This window comes from Oncorhynchus mykiss, chromosome 11 (assembly GCF_013265735.2).
Source record: "Oncorhynchus mykiss isolate Arlee chromosome 11, USDA_OmykA_1.1, whole genome shotgun sequence".
Classification (NCBI taxonomy): Eukaryota; Metazoa; Chordata; class Actinopteri; order Salmoniformes; family Salmonidae; genus Oncorhynchus; species Oncorhynchus mykiss.
In genome coordinates, this window is record NC_048575.1 from 74251405 (window position 1) to 74271585 (window position 20181).

General features: G+C 43.1%; 1 protein-coding gene and 1 long non-coding RNA gene across 2 annotated transcripts in view; one reads left to right on the forward strand and one right to left on the reverse strand.

Moving 5' to 3' along the window:
- The first annotated feature begins 16 nt into the window (after positions 1-16).
- On the forward strand, positions 17-11302 carry LOC110536377 (calcineurin B homologous protein 3). Its single transcript, XM_021622134.2, has 8 exons — positions 17-365; positions 3538-3607; positions 6989-7069; positions 7594-7733; positions 8225-8286; positions 9588-9695; positions 9913-9960; positions 10415-11302. Exons 1-8 carry the CDS (start codon positions 302-304, stop codon positions 10502-10504), a joined length of 663 nt encoding a protein of 220 aa, XP_021477809.1. The 5' UTR covers positions 17-301; the 3' UTR covers positions 10505-11302.
- A 1456-nt stretch (positions 11303-12758) lies between these two features.
- The window catches only part of LOC110536378, a 21590-nt gene continuing 14167 nt past the window's right edge, over positions 12759-20181 (reverse strand). The window contains exons 2-3 of the long non-coding RNA XR_005034740.1: positions 13754-13869; positions 12759-13128 (exon numbers count right to left, since the gene is read on the reverse strand). This is a non-coding gene — a long non-coding RNA (uncharacterized LOC110536378). The remainder of the gene's footprint in view (positions 13129-13753; positions 13870-20181) is intronic.

Below are 20181 nucleotides of genomic sequence, written 5' to 3' on the forward strand. Positions count from 1 at the left end.
TACCAGTAATTAATTCAAGGACACAGTCGATTCATTCTGAATTGACTCATGTAAAAAAAATCGATATGTATTCCTCCACAATGGTACACTGTTTTAGGACCTTGGGGAAGTCAGCACATCGTCTCTCCCAATGGACCATAATAAAGAGTATGTTACTAACTTCCTTATGAAAGCAGAGGAAAGAGCTTCTTGGTACTAGTGAGGACAGTACAACTCAAGTAGTTTTACCTGCGGTTAAGATCATAGTGCGCTCCTGAAATAACTTCAATGCGCATTTGCAGCTCTTTTGAGAATAATCGCAATGGGAGCCTCGCAGTCTGCGGGCACTGAACACGAGTTCCAAGATCTGGCTGATCGAACTGGATGTAAGTAGCCTAGGCTTTACAATACTCTAACAGTTTTATTTCACTTTCTATTTGATTATAATCAAATGCAAAATAACTCCTTATTTATCAATAAATAGACTAAACTTTGATGAAGGGAAAATACTCTACATGTATAAAAGTATGTGGACACCCGCTCACTGAATATATTCCAAAATCATGGGCATTAATATGGAATTGGTAACCCCTTTACTGCTATAACAGCCTCCACCCTTCTGGGAAGGCTTTCCACTAGATGTTGGAACATTGCTGCAGGGACTTGCTTCCATTTATCCACAAGGGCATTAGTTAGGTCGGGTAATGTTGGGCGATTAGGCCTGGCTCGCAGTTGGCTTTCCAATTCATCCCAAAGGTGTTCGATGGGGTTGAGGTTAGGGCTCTGTGCAGGCCAGTAAAGTTATTCCACACTGAACTCAAAAAACAATTTCTGTATGGACCTCGCATTGTGCATGGGGGCGTTGTCATGCTGAAACAGGAACATTTTCCCCAAACTGTTGCCACAGAAGCACAAGATTGTCTAGAATGTCTTTGTATGCTGTAGCGTTAAGATTCCCTTTCACTGGAACTAATTGGCCTAGCCTGAACCATGAAAAACAGCCCCAAATCATTATTTCTCCTCCACCAAACTTTACAGTTGGCACTATGCATTGGTGCAGGTAGCGTTTTCCTGGCATGCGTAAAACCTAGACTCGTCTATTGGATTGCCAGATGGTGAAGCGTGATTCATCACTCCAGTGAACACGTTTCCACTGCTCCAGAGTCCAATGGCGGCGAGCTTTACACCACTCCAGCCGATGCTTGGCATTGCGCATGGTGATCTTAGGCTTGTGTGCGTGCGGCTGCTAGGCAAACGTAAAATCATTGCATGAAGCTCCTGACAAACAGTTATTGTGCTGAAGTTGCTTCCAGAGGCAGTTTGCTACCCAGTAGTGAGTGTTGCAACCGAGGACAGACGATTTGTACGAGCTATGCACTTCAGCACCTGGCGATCCCGTTCTGTGAGCTTGTGTGCCCTACCACTTCGCGGCTGAGCCGTTGTTGTTCCTAGATGTATCCACTTCACAATAACAGCACTTACAGTTGACTGGGGCAGTGTAGCAAATCTAGAAGTGCCTCCTCAGTTCATATTTCAAACTAGAATTCTGAATTGCATAGTCACATTTCTTTGGTCAGTCTTCTGAAGAGCACAGAATGAGATGCTGTATTCTGGCTGTTTTCACATGAATAGACAATAGTTGGATTGTCCTTCTGTCATTCAATTGAAAATTTGATTAGAGGGTGGTAGGTGGTGGTAGGTAAGGACAGAGGGACCACTGTTTATTGAACCAGCTGTATAGAATGTCATGCAACTTGCCAATATGGCTCCATGCAAGATTAATATGTTGAGTCTACAGGTTACTCTATAGTCAGATTTTTTACTTTGTAGTAAAAAGTAGAATTTCAATATTGCACAGTCAATTATGTATCTAAAAATGTATTGACAGTCCAACAAATATCACAGTATTTTTGGAAGTGAAAAGTGTTGCTTCCCACTCAGTGTATAACAAGTGGATGAAGTACAGGTTTGCTTCTCCTCAGTGTATAGCACGTGGATGAAGTACAGGTTAGCTTCTCCTCAGTGTATAACACGTGGATGAAGTACAGGTTAGCTTCCCACTCAGTGTATAACACGTGGATGAAGTACAGGTTAGCTTCCACTCAGTGTATAACACGTGGATGAAGTACAGGTTAGCTTCCCACTCAGTGTATAACACGTGGATGAAGTACAGGTTAGCTTCCCCTCAGTGTATAACACGTGGATGAAGTACAGGTTAGCTTCTCCTCAGTGTATAACACGTGGATGAAGTACAGGTTAGCTTCCCCTCAGTGTATAACACGTGGATGAAGTACAGGTTAGCTTCTCCTCAGTGTATAACACGTGGATGAAGTACAGGTTAGCTTCCCCTCAGTGTATAACACGTGGATGAAGTACAGGTTAGCTTCCCACTCAGTGTATAACACGTGGATGAAGTACAGGTTAGCTTCCCCTCAGTGTTTAACACGTGGATGAAGTACAGGTTAGCTTCCCCTCAGTGTATAACACGTGGATGAAGTACAGGTTAGCTTCTCCTCAGTGTATAACACGTGGATGAAGTACAGGTTAGCTTCCCACTCAGTGTATAACACGTGGATGAAGTACAGGTTAGCTTCCCCTCAGTGTATAACACGTGGATGAAGTACAGGTTAGCTTCCCCTCAGTGTATAACACGTACAGGTTTGAAGTGGTAGCTAGGTGTTTGGAACATCGATCTGCTAATCTTATCAGCTGGCTGCTTTCATAAACGGGATGACTGATTTTCAGAAGAGAGGGTGAGAGAGTTCAATGAAGACTGATAATAATACTCTGATTGATCATGGACCGTTTCCAATAAAATTCCAACTTAAGTTTATTACCATGTGTGTAAAGTGAGAATGGAGATCTTGACAATGAATGCACCGCCACCTACATTCATCTCTACACCTGCCTGTGCAAAGTCTAGTGTGTGGTAGCCTATTGTTCTGTGGTTACTGAAGCATATTCACCTACAGTAGTTGTTGTTCCTGTAAATATCCATTTGAGTGTGTGCTCTTAACAGGCACTGAGAGGCGAAGCAAGTTCCTCCTTTAAAATAAACACTATTGTCGGCTAAATAACCTCTTCCAAATATCACAAACTGTGGTTCTATAACTGTATCTAGCAACCATAACATTCAAATGCTCATGTGAAGACATTAGCCCACACATAAGTCAATAATTCAACGTTCCCTTTGAATGCAAATATAATCACACCAGTGTGTTTGTTTTTCCATCAGGCTGATTGTGTTTTTATCATCAGGCTGATTGTGTCGTAGGCCCATTGTTGTCACAGTTCTCAACAGGTCTATCTGTTCTGTACCTGTTTGCACTTAATTTTTTGCTACAGTTCAATGTTTTGCATTTCACAACATATAGAATCCAAAAGGAAAGCTTGAATGAAAATGAAAAGCAGTGTAAAGATATCCAACCAGTCTAGGAGGGCGGTGTATCTGGAAATACAATACTCTGAAGTTATTAGGACTTTAAGTCTTAAGTGGCTCACTACTGATATATTGCTAATGCTAATCTGCTCTAAACTACTGTGGTTGGTTTCTTTCAGTTTCCCTGGAGCAGATTGGCAACATCAACAAGAGATTCAGACAGCTGAGTAACAATGAGGAGACACTAAGGTATTGTGACCAACGCCCTCATACAGTTCCCCAACGCCCTCATACAGTCCACCAACGCCCTCATACAATCCACCAACGCCCTCATACAGTCCACCAACGCCCTCATACAGTCCACCAACGCCCTCATACAGTCCACCAACGCCCTCATACAGTCCACCAACGCCCTCATACAATCCACCAACGCCCTCATACAGTTCCCCAATGCCCTCATACAGTCCACCAACGCCCTCATACAATCCACCAACGCCCTCATACAGTCCACCAACGCCCTCATACAGTCCACCAACGCCCTCATACAGTACACCAACGCCCTCATACAGTCCACCAATGCCCTCACACGGTCCACGAACACCCTCATACAGTCCACCAACGCCCTCATACAGTCCACCAACGCCCTCATACGGTCCACCAACGCCCTCATACAGTCCACCAACGCCCTCATACAGTCCACCAACATCCTCCTACAGTTCACCAACGCCCTCATACAGTCCACCAACGCCCTGATACAGTCCACCAGCACCAATATATAGTCACCAACACCAACATATAGTCAGTCCATCATTGTCTGTTACCCATATCCATGTATTCATAACACATCACCTTTTTATTGAGTATTATTTACCTAAACTAAGGGTACTTTTCAATCAGATCCGCTTTAGCCGACATCCACAGCAGTTGTTTTGGCGGTGTCGGAGGTGAAACTGTATTAGAGCTGTCAAATCCACAAGTAGCTCCTGGCATTATACCTAAAGAGAACATGAGATGCCAAAGAAACTTCTAGTTGGTAAATGGTCAATGTAAGTTGAACAGTAAGAATGGAGACATTGACAATGCATGTGCTCCCACCTTTATAAAGTGGGGCAAAAAAGTATTTAGTCAGCCACCAATTGGGCAAGTTCTCCCACTTAAAAAGATGAGAGGCCTGTAATTTTCATCATAGGTACACTTCAACTATGGCAGACAAAATGAGGGAAAAAAAATCCAGAAAATCACATTGTAGGATTTTTTATGAATTTATTTGAAAATTATGGTGGAAAATAAGTATTTGGTCAATAACAAAAGTTTATCTCAATACTTTGTTATATACCCTTTGTTGGCAATGACAGAGGTCAAATGTTTTCTGTAAGGCTTCACAAGGTTTTCACACACTGTTGCTGGTATTTTGGCCATTTCCTCCATGCAGATCTCCTCTAGAGCAGTGATGTTTTGGGGCTGTTGCTGGGCAACACGGACTTTCAACTCCCTCCAAAGATTTTCTATGGGGTTGAGATCTGGAGACTGGCTAGGCCACTCCAGGACCTCTTGTTGTCAGAGACGTGTGTATAGGTGGCAGGGAAGTCAGGCGCAGGAGAGTCAAACAGAGTGTAAAATGGAGTCTTTTAATCAATCTCCAAGTAACATGCTCCATAACACTAATAAGAAAAATGAATATAAAACAAATATGGGTACGAAGACCCGTCGCGCACCTATACAAATAAACACTACACTGACAATAAACAATCTCTGACAAAGACATGAGGGAAAACAGAGGGTTAAATACACAACAGGTAATGGATGGGATTGAAAACAGGTGTGTGGGAAGACAAGACAAAACCAATGGAAACTGAAAAATGGATCGATGATGGCTAGAAGACCGGTGACGTCGACCGCCGAGCACCGCCCGAACAAGGAGAGGCAACGACTTCGGCAGAACTTGTATGTCTTCCATTTCCTAATAATTGCTCCCACAGTTGATTTCTTCAAACCAAGCTGCTTACCTATTGCAGATTCAGTCTTCCCAGCCTGGTGCAGGTCTACAATTTTGTTTCTGGTGTCCTTTGACAACTCTTTGGTCTTTGCCATAGTGGAGTGTGGAGTGTGACTGTTTGAGGTTGTGGACAGGTGTCTTTTATACTGATAACAAGTTCAAACAGGTGCCATTAATACAGGTAACGAGTGGAGGACAGAGGAGCCTCTCAAAGAAGAAGTTACAGGTCTGTGAGAGCCAGAAATCTTGCTTGTGTGTAGGTGACCAAATACTTATTTTCCACCATAATTTGCAAATAAATTCATTAAAAATCCTACAATGTGATTTTTTTGATTTTTTTTCTCATTTTGTCTGTCATAGTTGAAGTGTACCTATGATGAAAATTACAGGCCTCTCTCATCTTTTTAAGTGGGAGAACTTGCACAATTGGTGGCTGACTAAATACTTTTTTGCCCCACTGTAAATCTACACCTGCCTGCACGGAGTCGCATTATGAGAAATCTCATGCAGCTCTGTTTACAAGTTTGAACACTTGAATGTGAGATGTAATCTACACCTCGATGAGGCCGATAGAAATCCTCATAATTTTGTCAAATTATTTTAAATGTGAGTGTCATTATTTCTATATCGCCCACACTTTCTCCTTATGAACTAATATTAGTGGGATGAGTGTGGCTTCGTGACAATGAACAAGAGCAGCTGCTCAGCAGTTCCACCTCCGACACCTCCAAAACATCAGCTATGCGGGTGTCGGCTATCGTCGGTTAACGCATGATCTGATTGAATCTAGGCCTAAAATAGTGCCTGCTAAGTCCTCTTGAATGTGTTGCATTGTGGGTATATATGTTATGGCCACACACAGACATAGGCGCACACACACACACACACACACACACACACACACACACACACACACACACACACACACACACACACACACACACGCACACACACACACACGCACACACGCACACACACACAATCACTCATCATTGGCAGGTTGCCTTGCATAGTGACATAGTGATAGATTGCACATGCGTTCCCTTTAAAAAGAAAGAGGGAGTGGGCAAGTATTTATTTTTGATATTCTGTACTGTACTGAATTTAAATGATATGTATTGACAGAACAATAACCTTGACCTTTAGAAAGAAAGACGCCCTTTAACTTTGATTAATAGTTGATAATGTTAATAATAATGTTTTCTGTTTTGTTGTTGACTTGTTACTAACGTATTGTCATATCATGTTTTCTGTTTTGTTGTTGACTTGTTACTAACATATTGTCATATCATGTTTTCTGTTTTGTTGTTGACTTGTTACTAACATATTGTCATATCATGTTTTCTGTTTTGTTGTTGACTTGTTACTAACATATTGTCATATCATGTTTTCTGTTTTGTTGTTGACTTGTTACTAACATATTGTCATATCATGTTTTCTGTTTTGTTGTTGACTTGTTACTAACATATTGTCATATCATGTTTTCTGTTTTGTTGTTGACTTGTTACTAACATATTGTCATATCATGTTTTCTGTTTTGTTGTTGACTTGTTACTAACATATTGTCATATCATGTTTTCTGTTTTGTTGTTGACTTGTTACTAACATATTGTCATATCATGTTTCTTCTGCAGTCGAGAGGATTTGGCCAGCATCCCTGCTCTAGATAACAATCCAATCCGGGCTCAAATTATTAATGCATTCTTTGATAAAAGGTGAGTATAAGTGTTGAAAATATCCTCCGACACATTGGTGGTGGCTGGCTTCCGGGATAAGTGGGTATTGTGTCTAGAAGCAGTACTGCTTGGTTGGGTTGTGTTTCGGAGGACGCACGGCTCTCGACCTTCGCCTCTCCCGAGTCCGTACGGGAGTTGCAGTGATGAGACAAGACTGTAACTACAAATTCGATACCACGAAATTGGGGAGAAAAATTGGTAAAAAAATATATAAAATAAAATAAAATTATGAAAATATTGAAATCACTCATGCAATACATCTTTACTGCCATTGACTGTTATAACCAAGTTATTACACATAGACAAGAGTTTTGTTCATGAAGTAATCAGTGATGCTGTGAAGGCTTTAGTCGTGAAGCATGTTCAGCACATGGCAGTCAGTGAATTGCCATGTAACTGTGACTGTATTCCTCTCTAATTGTTTGGTTGAGCCAAACTGAACCCTGCCCTCACTGGTGAGCCTGGTTTAACCAGCTAAATGCCTCCCCTGTATCCTGATCCAGAAACCTCCATCAGAATGAGACGGGTACTGTCCAGGAGATTGGCTTTGAGGAGTTCCTTATGGTGATGACTCACTTCCGCCCAGCAGCCATGGGCATAACGGAGGAGGAGAGGGAGAACCTGAGGAGGGACAAACTACGATGTGAGTTTGGTTTGGTGATGAGTAAAGTAAGATTGTCTAAGACTTGGGTTAGTACCCTGGGCTAATTCCTAGGCTTTAACTCAGTGAGCTAACGTGGTCTTGAGTCATGCAGAATACATGGGTTTGATACTAAGTCAACACCAAGATTTATAATTGAAGAAAAATAACATATTCTGAGTTTCTATTCTAAGGGCAATTCTTCAAGCGTAGATAGAATTCTAACAAAGTTTCAGTTCAGTAATCATACTCTTGTCTAGAATCTAAATAGGGCCTAAAGTGCACCAGCCAGTCTGTCTTGATCCTCATAATCATGGCTGAATCTCAGAGGCAAATTGTTTTCTAATCATTCATTAGAGTCATTAGAGCCATTAGAGTCATATCCTTCCCCTGAACAATGATAGTAAGAGACCCTTAAGTTACACTATATTTGGGGAGAAAATATTTGGTAAAAAACATACTGTTTAGCTTGTTCCTCTTTATTGTCTCTTCAGTTCTGTTCAACATGCATGACACAGACAGCGACGGCACCATCAACCTGGAGGAGTACAGACGGGTAACGCCTCCCTTTACTTCTCTCTCCTCACCATAGTCCTCCAGGCCCAGGGCTTGTATTCACAAAGGGCCCGATTCAGACTTGGGAAATGTACGCCTTTCCTACACACTTCTCAGCAGTTGGTATTCACCTTGTGCTGGTGCGTAACAGGCTTTGCAGGCATGGTTCCCTTGGCGCACTGAATTCATTTAATTCAACTGCTGAAAACCCTCCCACTTGCTAGCCAACAGATTTTCTCGTGGAGTTTTCATTCAATGTGTTTTTCAGTAAATTTATCTGAAGCCATCCCTTTGAATTTAGTGTAGGCCTATCTTTAATTTGAATTTTCTTGACAGACTCACTAAAATTTATGGAGAGAAGGGTTCAGAATATTAGGGATCAATTAATGAAAGCCATCTAAATATATGCATATTCATCTCCGTTTCAGAACCAATTGGTAGATTTAAAAATACTCTGATCTTGTATATTATTTAGGGTTAGGAAAGTATTTATGAATCAAATAAAATACATTTATTTGATTAATCCTGAAAGTGACCATATTCAGTTGTTCAATCCATTACATATTGGAAGGTGAGAACAGTGTACAATAGGGGTTGAACAGTAGTCCTATAAATCTACCCTAATAATCATGGAACTGTGATGACAATGGTCCTGTCATTACGGCTTACTCATTTACCTAGCTCTTATCAATAGTTCTTATCAATCTGTAAATTGCAGTGCATGGAGAATGGTGTTATTTCCATCAGAAAAAAATAAAGTTGATGTTGTTCCACTTGGAACCGACAGGTTTCTCGCCCTTATTCACAGTTTCATCGCATGTAAAGGTGGGAATTAAGTCAAGGTCAGAATCCGGTGTATCTGTAGACACCACAGCCAAACCTTCATTTATTTGATCTCCACCCCAAACGAACAGCAGGGTGAATAGCATGCTATTCTCAAGGTTAGTATACTCATAGAGAGAAAAGTGCATATAAGGGACTTTCCATTTACGGGTGTGTTTAACTCGGGTCGGAATTCCCCCCAAAGTGTCTCAGAGAAGTAGTGCTGATGAAACATCAGGTCCCCCTGTCCACATAGTAATATTTTACATTAGGATCTAAAACGCAATACTGATCCTGTCAGCACTCCTATCCCTGTGACGCTTTGTGATGGACGGTTTATCATTGACCATTTTAGTATAAATTGAGTTTATTCCAATATTCATGGCAGCTTTAAAGCTGAATTGCGTGTACATCAGAAATTCAAGATAACACAATAAATTAATAAATGTTTTATGGACCATTGTGCTGTTTTCTATCTAGGTGGTGGAGGAGCTCCTATCTAAGGCTGGCACTATCGGACAGGAGACCGCCAAAGCCATCGCAGACGCTGCCATGCTGGAAGTGGCAAGCACTACAAGGGGCAAAATGGTAACGGGGATATCACTAACACTGCTTTATTGTACTACTGATCAAATAGTTGATGAAGTAGGTATATGAGTAAGATATGCTGATAGCACGATTAATTACAGTGAACCACACCTTATTTTGAAGTGCAAAGTACTGTTCTACTGTGTACTGCTTCGTGTCGTGCCTAAGAACAGGTCATCATGCCATATTGCTTGAATTGGGTTACTTTGTTTTTCAGGAACCTGATGAATTCTATGAAGGAATCACTTTTGAAAATTTTCTACAGGTATGGTGTTACTGTGTATTGCACAAGATATTCAAATTGTCTGTTTCATAAAAAAAGGAAATGCCATTTCACTATGAGTTATACAAACACAAGCTATTAAAACAGGGACATTTGGTGTCTTTAAATTCTGGTATACTTTATATACAGTATACTTTGAATACTGTATACTTGATATACTTTATGCTGTTTACTTTATATAATGTATACTTTATTCTGTTTACTTTATATACTGTTTATTTATTTATATACTGTACTGTATACTTGATATACTTTATGCTGTTTACTTTATATACTGTTTACTTTATATAATGTATACTTTATACTGTTTACTTTATATACTGTATACTTTATTCTGTTTACTTTATATACTGTTTATTTATATACTGTACTGTATACTTTATATACTGTATACTGCCATATCAGTCATATATTCCACTACCCTTTCTCCCCTCAGATTCTAAACACCTTCGATATTGAGACGAGGATGCATGTTCGCTTCTTGCACATGGACACTGCAACCTTGCGATGTGGAAAATCTAAATGAGCCTCGGTCTCCTTTAAGAGACATCGTTATGGTACTGCTGTTTTTTGTTGAATTAGTCTCTCCCGTCTTCCTCTGTAATAAGGCCAAATACTTTTCATATGCACTAAAGTGTAATTAAATACCTTTCATATGCACTAATATTTAAATACAATTAATATGCACTAATGTTTTCATACTTTTAATGATTAATGGGAAATTATGATCAGAATAATACATTGTGATACATGACATGTTAATGCACAATATTATCTACATATACCCCCCTCAGCCTTCATACCCCCCTCCTCCCTTCATACCGCCCCCCTCATGTCAATGTTATGTTTACAGTACTAACATTTTGAGTGCCTAGATGTTCACATGACCTGTTATGTGGATCACTTCTGAGGATCAGAGTTGGCAATCGCATCCAGGGTCACTATTATTCTGGCTCACATTCAGAGCCTGAGACACGGGGCACAGTGCATTCCAACAGGGCTAGAGACTTGGGACTCATTTATCTACTTCACCGAGCTTTATTATGTCTGTGCTTTTCCAATTGAAACACTGGACACTGTCCTCTTCTATGGCCTTGGTAGGGAGACTTACAGCACTCTGTAAGTTGTAAGTTTCACCTTCCTACCCTCTAAAACCAAAGAATAACCACTTAAATGTACTACTTCTTTGTTTAAGTTGAATTTCTAATACATTAAATGGATATTGTGCCTTGTGCCCAAAGAAGTTGTAGTAGCCTTGACAGTAATTTATATACATTTTCTATAAATTCAAAATAAAAAATTGTGATGAAAAATGTCAACATTATTTGTTTTGCGTGCATCTTCTTGTGAATACAGAAGCACTTTACGCAGTTCCACTGAAGTAAATTAAGCAGAAAGATTAGTTGATTGTTGTTCAATTTATGGAGCATACTGTATCAGTGTGAAGTTCAATATCTCTTTAACAAAATATAATCCCATCATGACAATGCATTTATTCTGAATTCATTTATTTTACATCATAAGTTCAATTAAACAACTCACTGTACAAAATGTGGATAGCAAAACCAATGCTTTGAATGCACATTTACACCTTTATGAGGAAACATGAGGTTCTTTAAAAAATAAATACGGACTACTACCTTCACAAACAAAATTTTAAAATTAATTCAGTTTGGAAAATCAAACAGATTTATAAAAGCTGGTTTGATTTGTGCAGACCCCATATCCTGGTTAAACCAGACGGAACACTGAACAACAGTGAGCACAGCATTCAATCTTCTTATCTATGAATAGTCATTTAACGCTACCTACATGTACATACTACCTTAAACACCTCAACTAACCGGTGCCCCCGCACATCGACTCTGTACCGGTGCCCCCGCACATCGACTCTGTACCGGTGCCCCCGCACATCGACTCTGTACCGGTGCCCCCGCACATCGACTCTGTACCGGTGCCCCCGCACATCGACTCTGTACCGGTGCCCCCCCGCACATTAACTCTGTACCGGTGCCCCCCCGCACATCGACTCTGTACCGGTGCCCCCGCACATCGACTCTGTACCGGTGCCCCCGCACATCGACTCTGTACCGGTGCCCCCGCACATCGACTCTGTACCGGTGCCCCCGCACATCGACTCTGTACCGGTGCCCCCGCACATCGACTCTGTACCGGTGCCCCCGCACATCGACTCTGTACCGGTGCCCCCCCGCACATTGACTCTGTACCGGTGCCCCCCCGCACATCGACTCTGTACCGGTGCCCCCGCACATCGACTCTGTACCGGTGCCCCCGCACATCGACTCTGTACCGGTGCCCCCGCACATCGACTCTGTACCGGTGCCCCCGCACATCGACTCTGTACCGGTGCCCCCGCACATCGACTCTGTACCGGTGCCCCCGCACATCGACTCTGTACCGGTGCCCCCGCACATCGACTCTGTACCGGTGCCCCCGCACATCGACTCTGTACCGGTGCCCCCGCACATCGACTCTGTACCGGTGCCCCCGCACATCGACTCTGTACCGGAGCCCCCGCACATTGACTCTGTACCGGTGCCCCCGCACATCGACTCTGTACCGGTGCCCCCGCACATCGACTCTGTACCAGTGCCCCCGCACATCGACTCTGTACCGGTGCCCCCGCACATCGACTCTGTACCGGAGCCCCCGCACATTGACTCTGTACTGGTGCCCCCGCACATTAACTCTGTACCTCGCTGTTGTTATTTTACTGCTGCTGTTTAATTATTTGTCATTTTCATTTTTTACTTATTTCTCTTAAAACTTCTTAAAGCTTGTTGGTTGTTGGTTAAGGGCTTGTTAAGTAAGCATTTCACCTGTTCATGTGACAAATAAAAGTAGATTTGATTTTGATTAGATTTTTGATTGAACCAGGATATTAGAACAATGCAGTCACACATAACATACAGTATATAGTGTCCAGAGGCGGAGCCAGTGTATAAAAGTCCTGGTTGTAGATTGTGTACGTGGGTCAGAAGGAAGGGTAAGAGCAAGACAGGATGTCATTGGGAACGGCCGATGTTGTAACAGGATGACTCTACGTAGTGAGAACTGCAGATAGACATAACATGGTCCTGGGAGGAAGAGTCTTCAGAGAAGTCCTAGTGGCAGATCACTTCCCTGTGTCTAATGTGGACGGAGAGAAAGAGGTGAGTTAAACAACAGACACTACTCTCTGTCCCCTGTGTCGTGTGGACAGAGAGAATGAGGTGAGTTAAACAACAGACACTACTCTCTGTCCCCTGTGTCGTGTGGACAGAGAGAATGAGGTGAGTTAAACCACAGACACTACTCTGTCCCCTGTGTCGTGTGGACAGAGAGAATGAGGTGAGTTAAACAACAGACACTACTCTCTGTCCCCTGTGTCTAATGTGGACAGAGAGAATGAGGTGAGTTAAACAACAGACACTCTCTGTCCCTTGTGTCGTGTGGACAGAGTGAATGAGGTGAGTTAAACAACAGACACTACTCTCTGTCCCCTGTGTCGTGTGGACAGAGAGAATGAGCCAATGCTCTCTGCATAATGTTCTGTAGATCAGAGTAGAGGTACGCTAAGCCCAAAGCTTATAAGTATGAGAAGTATCTTCTTGTGCAAGGATCTGTATTGGGATAGGACAGCCTGAGGAAGTACTTAGAACCGGGGTATGCCATGTTTATGAATAGCATTAGCATCAAACAGCCTTCAGGGTTTAGAGTGTTAGCGGGAGTCAGTGTTAGAGGGATGAGGGAGGGTCTGTGCGTTATCAGTCACCTGCAGTAGGCTGTGAGGTCGTCGTCTGTGATGCAGGCCCCTCGTGGAGACTTTTGTCTGGGAGGTTGGTGGTCATCAGGGAGCTAGTGTTGAACCAGACGTGTCTGACTGGGTGCCTGAAAATAGACAGGAAGGAGAAATAACAAACACCATTTTTTACAATTAAATATTTGTATATATATTTTTTTATATTTTTCACACAAACCCAAACACACACAAACCCAAACACACACGAACCCAAACACACACGAACCCAAACACACACAAACCCAAACACACACGAACCCAAAAACTCACAAACCCAAACACACACAAACCCAAACACACACAAACCCAAACACACACAAACCCAAACACACACAAACCCAAACACACAAAACCCAAACACACACAAACCCAAACACACACGAACCCAAAAACTCACAAACCCAAACACACACAAACCCAAACACACACAAACCCAAACACACACAAACCCAAACACACACAAACCCAACTGTGTGCCGCGTTATGGCAGTGCTGTAGCATTAATAAAACTAAGAGGAAGATTCTTGGGTCTGGTTTGACGAGCCACACATGCCCCATGGACCTCAGCTCCATCTGTTCATCACCGCTTCAGTTTATTGGGTCCCCAGCAACAGCCAGAGGATGAGTCCATGCTAAAAGCTTTCCAAAAGTTCATACACCAAATCTAATTTATTTGGGGGTGAACAGATTAAATTTCCGCTTCAAGAAATTAAACGAATCAGGGTTGCATAGCTAAATGGGCATTAGTATTGTAACTAAGACGTATGGCGAGACATGGGTGTGTCCCAACAGGCACCCTATTCCCTACCTAGTACACTACTTTTGTCCAGAGCCCTATGGGCCCTGGTCAAATGTAGTGCACTAATAGGGTGCAATTTAAGATGCATCAATGGTCGTGGCTGCTGAGTGGTGTTGTTTCAGGGGATTAAAAGTTACTGTCTGGCAGTCTGTTTGAACTGGGCCCCTGTCTTCCCTAAGCTGCCAGTGAACACACTACTACACATTCATCATTCCCATCCTTGTTTTCTACTAGAAAACACAGCAAAGTGACAGTGAGCCTGCACACACCAGATTGGGATTACATCATCGTACCGTGGACACTCAAATACTGGAACATGTTATGTTAACAGTTGAGGTCAATAAAGGTATGTTGAAAACTAGACTAACTATTTGATGTTTTAACACATAGTGCAGAGTCACAGACTGCCATGAAACAGAAAGCCTACTAGAGGAGACATTGCAGACAGGCTATTTTTCTACTGGCACAGGACCACTGGGCACGACCTTGGCTCTCTCTCCCTCTCCCCATCTGTGGCCTGGGCAGTTATGATCAGGCAGTATTCCAGACAGCCCCGGTCTAATCAGGACCCTCATTTGCTCCCTGGAAACTCCAGAAAAAGAGTGAGAGCGCAATCAATTTGGAGAGGAGGAGGAGAGGAGGAAGACGTGCATTAGACCCTGGCCCTTGGCCACCCTAATGGACAGCCAGAACAGACTCCAGCCCCTAGACCTCCACAGCCAGATCAGACTCCAGCCCCCTAGCCCCACACAGCCAGAACAGACTCCAGCCCCCAGACCCCCACAGCCAGATCAGACTCCAGCCCCCTAGCCCCACACAGCCAGAACAGACTCCAGCCCCCACAGCCAGAACAGACTCCAGCCCCTAGCCCCCACAGCCAGAACAGACTCCAGCCCCCTAGCCCCACACAGCCAGAACAGACTCCAGCCCCCAGACCCCCACAGCCAGATCAGACTCCAGCCCCCTAGCCTCACACAGCCAGAACAGACTCCAGCCCCCAGACCCCCACAGCCAGATCAGACTCCAGCCCCCTAGCCCCACACGGCCAGAACAGACTCCAGCCCCCAGCCCCCACAGCCAGAACAGACTCCAGCCCCTAGCCCCCCACAGCCAGAACAGACTCCAGCCCCTAGACCCCCACAGCCAGAACAGACTCCAGCCCCCCACAACCAGAACAGACTCCAGCCCCTAGACCCCCACAGCCAGAACAGACTCCAGCCCCCCACAACCAGAACAGACTCCAGCCCCCCACAGCCAGAACAGACTCCAGCCCCTAGCCCCCACAGCCAGAACAGACTCCAGCCCCTAGACCCCACACAGCCAGAACAGACTCCAGCACCGCACAGCCAGAACAGACTCCAGCCACCAGCCCCCCACAACCAGAACAGACTCCAGCCCCCCACAGCCAGAACAGACTCCAGCCCCCCACAGCCAGAACAGACTCCAGCCCCCCACAGCCAGAACAGACTCCAGCCCCCCACAGCCAGAACAGACTCCAGCCCCCCACAGCCAGAACAGACTCCAGCCCCCCACAGCCAGAATAGACTCCAGCCCCCCACAGCCAGAACAGACTCCAGCCCTAGCCCCCACAGCCAGAACAGACTCCAGCCCCCCACAGCCAGAACAGACTCCAGCCCCCCACAGCCAGAACAGACTCCAGCCCCTAGCCCCCACAGCCAGAACAGACTCCAGCCCCCCACAACCAGAACAGACTCCAGCCCCTAGCCCCCACAGCCAGAACAGACTCCAGCCCCCCACAGCCAGAACAGACTCCAGCCCCCCACAGCCAGAACAGACTCCAGCCCCTAGCCCCCACAGCCAGAACAGACTCCAGCCCCCCACAACCAGAACAGACTCCAGCCCCTAGCCCCCACAGCCAGAACAGACTCCAGCCCCCCACAGCCAGAACAGACTCCAGCCCCCCACAGCCAGAACAGACTCCATACAAGACTACTACATCAGAGACTGATTACATACAAGACTACTACATCAGAGAGACTGAGTACATACAAGACTACTACATCAGAGACTGACTACATACAATACTACTATATCAGAGAGACTGAGTACATACAAGACTACTACATCACAGACTGACTACACACAATACTACTATATCAGAGACTGACTACATACAAGAGTACTACATCAGAGACTGACTACATACAATACTACTATATCAGACTGACTACATACAAGAGTACTACATCAGAGACTGACTACATACAATACTACTATATCAGAGACTGACTACATACAAGACTACTACATCAGAGACTGACTACATACAATACTACTACATCAGAGAGACTGATTACATACAAGACTACTACATCAGAGAGACTGAGTACATACAAGACTACTACATCAGAGACTGACTACATACAATACTACTATATCAGAGAGACTGAGTACATACAAGACTACTACATCACAGACTGACTACATACAATACTACTATATCAGAGAGACTGAGTACATACAAGACTACTACATCACAGACTGACTACATACAATACTACTATATCAGAGAGACTGAGTACATACAAGATTACTACATCACAGACTGACTACATACAATACTACTATATCAGAGACTGACTACATACAAGACTACTACATCAGAGACTGACTACATACAAGAGTACTACATCAGAGAGACTGATTACATACAACACTACTATATCAGAGACTGACTACATACAAGACTACTATATCAGAGAGACTGACTACATACAAGACTACAATATCAGAGACTGATTACATACAAGACAATTGTATCAGAGACTGACTACATACAAGACTACTATATCAGAGAGACGGAGTACATACAAGACTACTACATCACAGACTGACTACATACAATATTACTATATCAGAGAGACTGAGTACATACAAGACTACTACATCACAGACTGACTACATACAAAACTACTATTTCAGAGACTGACTACATACAAGAGTACTACATCAGAGACTGACTACATACAAGAGTACTACATCAGAGACTGACTACATACAATATTACTATATCAGAGAGACTGAGTACATACAACACTCCTATAGAGATTGACTACATACAATACTACTATATCAGAGACTGACTACATACAAGACTACTACATCAGAGACTGACTACATACAATACTACAATATCTGAGACTGACTACATACAAGACTACTATATCAGAGAGACTGAGTACATACAAGACTACTACATCACAGACTGACTACATACAATACTACTATATCAGAGAGACTGACTACATACAACACAACTACATCAGATAAACTGACTACATACAAGACTACTATAGAGAGACTGACTACATACAAGACTACTACATCAGAGAGACTGACTACATACAACACAACTACATCAGATAAACTGATTACATACAAGACTACTATAGAGAGACTGACTACATACAAGACTACTATAGAGAGACTGACTACATACAAGACTACTACATCAGAGACTGACTACATACAAGACTAATATAGAGAGACTGACTACATACAACACAACTACATCAGATAAACTGACTACATACAAGACTACTATAGAGAGACTGACTACATACAAGACTACTACATCAGAGAGACTGACTACATACAAGAGTACTATATCAGAGAGACTGATTACATACACAACTACTACATCAGAGAGACTGATTACATACAAGACTACTATATCAGAGAGACTGATTACATACAAGACTACTACATCAGAGAGACTGACTACATACAAGACTACTATATCAGAGAGACTGATTACATACAAGACTACTACATCAGAGAGACTGACTACATACAAGAGTACTATATCAGAGAGACTGACTACATACAAGACTACTACATCAGAGAGACTGACTACATACAAGAGTACTATATCAGAAAGACCGACTACATACAAGACTACTACATCAGAGAGACTGATTACATACAAGACTACTATATCAGAGAGACTGATTACATACAAGACTACTACATCAGAGAGACTGATTACATACAAGACTACTACATCAGAGAGACTGACTACATACAAGACTACTACATCAGAGAGACTGACTACATACAAGACTACTATATCAGAGAGACTGACTACATACAAGACTACTATATCAGAGAGACTGATTACATACAAGACTACTACATCAGAGAGACTGATTACATACAAGACTACTACATCAGAGAGACTGATTACATACAAGACTACTATATCAGAGAGACTGATTACATACAAGACTACTATATCAGAGAGACTGATTACATACAACACTACATAAGGCAGAGGGACAAAGTTAAGTATTCTACTTTGGCTGTTGTTGCAGGTGAGCTGGGGGTCCCACCTTTAAAAGACTGGCTATGCACAACGAGACATAGAGTTGTCTGGGCTTTGTCTGCATTAGTCTGTCTATTTATTGCCTGATGAATTTGGTAGGAAAGTCATGGCAGGAGTTTGATTGGTAAGGATTCTGCCCAATTCTTTTTCCTTTATTTTACCTGCCAACTCCTGCACCGCTGTCAGGGACAAGTGCAGATGAAAATGGCTCGTTTTCTGTCTTTCTTTCCCCCATTCTGAGAGCCAGGTTGCAGATACAGTGTGCGCGTGTGTGTGTTTTAGCGGCTGAATGGCGAGGCCACAGGACAGCAGTGTGTGAAGGCTGCCAGCATCTGCCTCCCGTTGTCTCCCTCACAAATACCCCCAGGCTATAACACTCTGCTGATCCACGTAGCTCCCTCTTATAAAATCTATTTGATTTTTGGCCTGATTTCATTTAGGTTTTCTCTGTTTAGTTTTTCCAGGTTTCCGTTTTCTCAGGTTTTCGCTCTCAAAATCAGATTTTTCATTTATTATTATAGAAAAACAACTATATGGTTGTTAAGTCCACATCAATGCTTAAAACACACCAGGAGAGCACTTTTGAGGTCTAGGATTTTTGGGTGTAGTTATCCTTAAAATTCCAGCAAGAGGCAGTTGTTTAGCTGTGTTTTTGTAGCACGTGTGATGGTAGAGTTTGCAAAATAACTACCCACTGGATTGATGCAAATAATCATGATATCATTCTGCCAGGTAAGCATAGACTACTTTGTAGACTACTTTCAATACATTTAGTTGATTTTCTACATATCTCTCTCACTCTCTCTCGGCAACCCGAGAGAGAGAGAGGTGCGAAGAAAATTGCTTTTCTTTTTCCAAACACCTGAGCCTCCCTCCTGCAAGTATGCTGTTTGTACCTCCATATTTCAATGTTCCTAATCAGTTGTGATTGTGTGTTGAGGAATATTGTGTTGTGATAAACAGGTTTGTTTCTGACTAGAGCCCAGCGGGTGTACCCAAGGGAGCCACTGGATCTAATCTGGTACTACTGTGGTGCTCAAATCTGACAGGCATGTGTGTGTGTGTGTGTGTGTGTGTGTGTGTGTGTGTGCACTCAGCAGGTGCAATGACACATTGGGTCCCATACCTCCTGTCTTTGTTTCCTCACACCATCAGGTGAGAGGGGCTGTCTCTTAGGTGGACACAGGAACAGTCTCCTGCTGAGTTTCCCAGAGACACCTCAGACTGGCCTGTCTATAGACTGTATATCTGGATCTG